The sequence below is a fragment of the Colobus angolensis genome, unplaced genomic scaffold, assembly GCF_000951035.1.
Source record: "Colobus angolensis palliatus isolate OR3802 unplaced genomic scaffold, Cang.pa_1.0 Scaffold7, whole genome shotgun sequence".
Lineage (NCBI taxonomy): Eukaryota > Metazoa > Chordata > Mammalia > Primates > Cercopithecidae > Colobus > Colobus angolensis.
The window spans coordinates 14,521,760-14,528,542 of record NW_012120709.1 but is presented as its reverse complement, the minus strand read 5'-3'; the positions used below and the strand labels follow the sequence as shown (position 1 = coordinate 14,528,542).

The 6,783-nt window shown below is 35.0% G+C and overlaps 1 protein-coding gene across 1 annotated transcript in view; it reads right to left on the bottom strand.

Moving 5' to 3' along the window:
* Positions 1–2,562: 2,562 nt before the first annotated feature.
* CUL5 (cullin 5) overlaps positions 2,563–6,783 on the bottom strand; it is a 105,729-nt gene continuing 101,508 nt past the window's right edge. The window contains 1 exon segment of the mRNA XM_011926668.1: positions 2,563–6,153. Coding sequence (XP_011782058.1) covers positions 5,959–6,153 — 195 coding nt within the window. The 3' untranslated portion in view covers positions 2,563–5,958.

The following is a 6,783-nucleotide window of genomic DNA, read 5'->3' as shown; positions in this document are numbered from 1 at the left end:
AGTAGCGCGATCTCGGCTCACTGCAAGCTCTGCCTCCTGGGTTCACACCATTCTCCTGCCTCAGCCCCCCGAGTAGCTGGGACTACAGGTGCCCGCCACCTCGCCCGGCTAATTGTTTTGTATTTTTAGTAGAGACGGGGTTTCACCATGTTAGCCAGGATGGTCTCTATCTCCTGACCTTGTGATCTGCCCACCTCGGACTCCCAAAGTGCTGGGATTACAGGCATGGGCCACCGTGCCCGGCCTCACTATTAAAAGATTTTTAAGCTTGGGTGTGTTAACTCTTAATATTTACATATGGAATTGTTTATATTTTTATATGCATGTATTTTGCTTTAATCAGATGTTCACAGAAGTCTAGAACTCTTCAACTCTCACCATCAACTGTTAATCTCAACTGTCACCCTGCTCTGGATTGTCCACTGTCAAAACAGGAGTTCAGCGACATGAAAGGTCCATATTCAATTGTGTAGGCCAGAATGGGGAATGGGAAATGAAGTCTCCACACTTAAAATGCAAAATACTGGCTGAGTGCGGTGGCTCATGTCTGTAATCCCAGCACTCCTGGATGCCAAGGGAGGAGGACTGCTTGAACCCAGGAGTTTGAAACCAGTCTGGGCAACATAGTGAGACCTCCTCTCTGCAAATAAAAAAACAAAAATTACCTGGGCATGGTGGTGTGTGCCTGTGTTCCCAGCTACTCAGAAGACTAAAGTGGGAGGATCACTGGAGACATGAGCTCAAGGCTGCAATGAGCTGCGATTGTGCCACTGCACTCCAGTCTAGGCGACAGAGAGAAACTCTATCTCAAAAAAAAAAAAAACCTAAAATATTGAACTATGTTCTCAGGCACATGTGCTATCATTCATTCAATCTTACTATGTGCCCTTTTTACATTCGGGTTTAACAGGGATGAATCCAACTTGATATTTTGGGGACCCTCTTTAAGAAAAGTAATACAAAATTAAAAATACAAAACTCCTAGGGCACCCCCTCCCAGGGCCTTGTACAAGTAAGGGGCCCAAAACCTTAAGCTTAGTTTCTTGGTTTAAATGAAATCTGTTTCTTGGTTCCGACGAAATTTCACACTGAAAAAAATACTTCCTCTAGCTTCATTTCCGAGTCAACTCCTCCCCCAACCCCAACCTCCCAAATGCCAGTGTAAGTTCAAGGTTGAGTTTAGAGTCATTATGAAGTCAAATGTGTTCCTCCATCCAGCTGTCCAAAACATTTATCGACTACTACAGTAGGAAAAAGATGTGATCCCTCAATGTAAAGGAGCTCTATAACATTTATTTATTTATGAACGAATGAATGAATGAATGAATGAGAGTCTGGCCCTGTTGCCCAGGCTGGAGCACAGTGGTGCGATCTCGGCTGGCTGCAATCTCCACCTCCCAGGCCCAAGCGATTATCTTGCCTCAGTCTCCTAAGTAGCTGGGATTACAGGTAAGTATTTTTAGTAGAGATGGGGTATTGCCATGTTGGCCAGAGTGGTCTTGAACTCCTGACCTCAAGTGATCTGCCCGCCTCAGCTTCTCAAAGTGCTGGGATGACAGGTGTCAGCCACTGTGCCCGGCCTAAAATTTCTTTTGAATTTTTAATTTCTCTAAAACTTTAAAATAAGTTTTAAATTTTTAAATCTTTTAAATTTAGTTCCTCTGTGTAATTAAGTCCCTGTATGCAATTCAAGTTTCTTATAGTCAGAGTTTTTTTGATTATTAAATTGTTCACTTGATCAGTAACTAATCGCTATTATCTGTCCTTATTGCTAAACTATTTCTAGCTTAAAAATATTTCACAAATTTTCAAATATATCCAAAATGTGAAATATGTTTTACTTTTTTTTTTTTGAGACAGAGTCTCGTTCTGTCACCCAGGCTGGAGTGCAGTCGCACAATCTCGGCTCACTGCAAGCTCCGCCTCCCGGGTTCAAGTGATTCTGCCTTAGGCTTCCCAGGCGTGCGCCACTATGCCTGGCTAATTTTTGTATTTTTAGTAGAGACGGGGTTTCACCATGTTTGCCAGGCTGGTCTCGAACTCCTGACTTCAGGTGATCCATCCACCTTGGCCTCCCAAAGTGCTGGGATTACAGGCGTTAGTCACGATGCCTGGCCCATTTTTTACTTTTATCTGCTATAAAATTTCAATTTTGTTATGACAAAGCCTATCTAAGTTGATGAATATATTAATCATTTTCAGGTTGGAGTATTTTTTTTTTTTTTTTTTCTGCTATAAAATTTCAATTTTGTTATGACAAAGCCTATCTAAGTTGATGAATATATTAATCATTTTCAGGTTGGAGTATTTTTTTTTTTTTTTTTTTACCTCTTCCAGGCATATAGCCACATGCTATCATCAGTGGAAAAGCTACATTCCTGACTGCTCTCATTTTGAATTAGAATTTGAAGTCTAATATAAATAAGTAGATTACTTTTCATATTTCTGATTAAAATAAGGCTGGCTGAGATTTATTAATTTACCTTGAAATTTAAAAATATACCTACTATAAAAATTTTAATTAAACTCTTTGAAACTTGTAGTAGAACATCAACATTTTCTGGATAGGTAAAAGCTTTTATATTACATTTTTATTTTGCAAGAAAATAAATTATACAACTTAAAAAATAAAATCCAAAAATTAAGCAGTTCATCAAAATATTTCAGCCTACTGCATACAGAAACTGCTACTACTTAAAATTGTACAGCATTATCATCTCAGTATGTAGTGGCACACATTCAAAATCGTATAGACCATGAGAGGATAGATTACAACTTAGAAACTAAAATTTGTTCAACACTCCAGACAACATATAGTGTAGATGACAGGAAAGCTCTCATGTAATGTTTATTTCACAAACATGACCTTGGAAGAATTTATAAGACAGCATCCCAGTCATTTATATGAGAATAGAAAAACCAGCTTGAGTTTAAGATAGCAAATCTTTCTGTAAAACTAGCAAATCTTTCACCCAGACTGAAGTGTTAAAATTTGCCCTTTGAGCAGTGCTAGAGATACCTTACTGCAAGTAATGCAAAATACTTTTTAAACTACTCAGGTCATATTTTCTATTAAATTTAATAAAAAGTAAAACAAAGAAAGCTAACATTTCATTTTTAGAAGGTTTAACATTTATGCACAAAATAAGAGCGAGAGACTTAAATTAAAAAATTGACAGAACTCAGGGACCCCTCCAATAAATGTAAAAATTGGAAGACTTCAGAATTTATTTCAAGATCCTCATTTAATCATTGGGATAGTAATATTCTAATAGTTATCTCATTGTGACCATCAAAATTGTTCTATATTTTCACTTCCTAAACTTTGTCTTATGTCTACTTACTGTGGCAACGAGATGGCAACACAAGTTAACATTTTCCAGATGGAACGTCTGTCTTTGAACTAGAAGATGGGTATTCAGAGCTTAAGATAGCCTCCGAAGTGTCTGATTGCCATACCACGAATTTTTAATAATTAAATGTATTTTTTTTTTTTTTGGAGAGGGAGGCTGGATTTTCTTTTCCCTTAACTGCAGGTTTTATCCCTGCTCGGCACCAATTTTAAGTGCACACTGGAGAGAAGAGACCTGAATAAAGGATGCCAACTGTGATTCCAGATCTTTACAAACTGCTGGTAAGATTTCTTTTTTTCTTTTTTTTTTAAATTTGCAAATCTGTTGTTAAAGAAAACTGAACAATGGCATAGGCACCTTGTCAACTAAATGGTTTTCATGAACACCAAAAACTAGTTAAACTTTTGTATACATAACCAAAAAAAAAAAAAAACTGTACGTTTACAGTATTTGCTGCTGTTCATTCCCCAAAATACAATTAGGACATAATTGGCTATTAAAAATTTATAAAATTTAAAAACTTTGCTATGAATTTAGTGTTACCCACTTTTGCATTAAATTCGCCTTCATAAATCAAAACATCATGACTCTCATTCTTAAATTAAACAACCCAAAATTAGAAGTTCCAAAAAAGTTCTGAGAACAATTATGGTTTAAAACAACAAACCTAAATTTTTTAAATGGACTACAATTTTTCCTCCTATTGTTTCCTCCTTTGGCATTCTTGTATTGGGACAAGCAAATATGCCAATGCTGAATTATCTGTTAAACATAAGGGCCATAATTACTACAAAATTATTTCTTCTAAATTTCAAATATACCCATTATGAACAGTCACCTAATTAGAGAAAACTGTGAGCACTAATTTTAGTTTAATTCTTCACAATATGCTCGGTCTAATAATTGACATTTGCTACCTTAAAGATGAAGTGTAAAATTTTAAACAAAATTTCAATTTCCTATGAGTTTCAGAACAGGCATTTGACTATACTCAGCAAAACTCTAAATGTTTTAAATTGCTTTCCTTCCATTCAGCAGGCAGTTCACAAAGCCTCTTGGGATCGGGACAGATCCATGAAATGCTCTTGAAAGCACTCCACTGTAACACAATACTGTATGTCTTTCTGTACTCCATTTCCTGCTATCTTCAAAAACCATACTTTAAAAATATTACTTAACATCAAACAAGATATAAAATAATTTGCAAGAAAATTTGAAACGTGCACCACAATGAATAAAAACCCAAGTTGAGCCATTCTTTCCCCAAGGGGGATAATTTTCTCTTGTAAGTTGTTCATGTCCTCAAGTCCTAAAATTTCCACTACTCTGGGTCTTCAGTTGCCAGCAACTAGTTAAGTTGCTACTTTGGACAGACTGAAAGGAACATGGTAAATGTTGCCTTCTGATGATTTAAAAAATGTTTATTTTTAAAATATATAAATATATATGTACATATATTTGGCAAGTTTACTGCTCGTATTAAGAGTGCAACAATTTTGCTTCTGTTTTTCAGGTCTTATGTTGCGGTTTTTCTCTAACCCCTAGGTGACTGATTCAAACCTGAGGCTACAAATCCCTAATCATGAGACCTTAAAATACCAAAATACTTCTATGCTACAGATTAAGAGATCAGTTACATAACTATAATATATCAGAGCAGACGATTTCTGTGGTGTTTTCAATAAATTCAGATATGGCATATTAAATATTAGGTATATAAATATCAAGTGTGTTAGTAAACACACAGTATGTTTAGTAAACACACTTAATATTTTTGTTTTGCTATTTTGACTCTGCAATCATAATGACCTACCTATCTCCATAAATTTTTTTAAACAATTGAAGCAACAATTAATATAAGCTTCACTTTTCAAAACAAGCTCTCCAGCCATATTAAAAAAAAAACAAAAACAAAAAAACAACTCCTTATCATTGAACAACAACTAAAATAGCAGTCTCCTGTTTAAAGAAAACCAACATTTGAAAGTTGAAAATATTTAATACCATTTTTAGGTCACCATTAAAATCCAGTTATTATACTGAGCAATGTTTGAACAATTTGATACTATTAAATACTTAACTTCTCACCTACATCTGCCCTTTCCCAATGTTGCATTGACCAGCTCACTCTTTTCATCAAAAGAAACCAAGAGTGCTATTTCTAGTTTTAATTGCATTTTTTAAAAACAAAAGATAACAGCATTTTTCAGTGCATGAATATCTGAAGATCCTTCCTTGTGCAAGTACATTTTTTAAGAGAGGAAAAAAGAGAAAAAAGCAACAAGAACCCCGCCCTCATCCTTCCCAACTGTATTTGTCCTGGTGGGTACAAATCAAATTCACTTTTAAAAGTTGATAATGGGCTCTTCATGAATGCAAGTTTCTCCACAAAACAGCATGCTGTTAAGAGTGTGCAACATGAAGGGAATGCCATCATGCTAACTAATGTGATTGGCAAAATATAGTTGTTTTTGTAAGGTAAGGCAGAGATTTTAATATTTATGTAATCAAAGTCCAAATAAACCTTTCTCCAGCACAAACTTTACAACTTTCTGCCCAAGCACTCCAAAATTTGGGTTCTAAATATTGTCCATGATACTCAAAATTACGCCATATATATGAAAGTGTTGATGTCAGACTCATCTCTTCTGATGTATTTGTGCTCTATGAGCCACTCTATTTGCTCTTTTATCATTTTCTTTTGTGGCAAGAACATGTTTTTCAAAATTTCTACTAATTCAGTCTGCAGCTGAGCATTACTAATTTTCTTTCTCATTTTCATTATTTGTATGATAGCTTCCTAAAAGAAAAAATAAAAATAAAAGTGCATTAATATATGAAATTTATTTTAAGTACAACAAACTGAAAAATGACTTTTTATGCATATTCATCCTCTATCCAACATCTACCCAAATGAATAACAATCACTAGGGGATTAATCTTGAGACTAGTATATTTTACTTCACAAATAAAAACATCTTTTGTTTTTTTATTCCCCATAAAAGAAAATCTGCTTACTGGGGTGGGGGGCTAGGGGAGGGATAGCATTAGGAGAAATACCTCATGTAGATGACAGGTTGATGGGTGCAGCAAACCACTATGGCACGTGTATACCCAGGTAACAAAGCTACACATTCTGCACGTGTATCCCAGAACTTAAAGTATGTATTTTTTAAAAATCTCATTATACATATTTTGAAAAATAAGGAAAAGCAAAATTACCTCTGCTGCAAGAAAACTACACCTAATTTTTTAATATTATTTCCTTCAATTTCTTTTTTCCCATACCATTCACATTCTTAAAAGTCATCTTACCTGTGAAAACAACATGTATATAACCTGGTATCATGTTAAACGTTAATTAAAATACAACAAACTCCTTACACCGAATTTTTCCCTTGTATTCAGTTATTTCTTTGTGTAGTAGTAC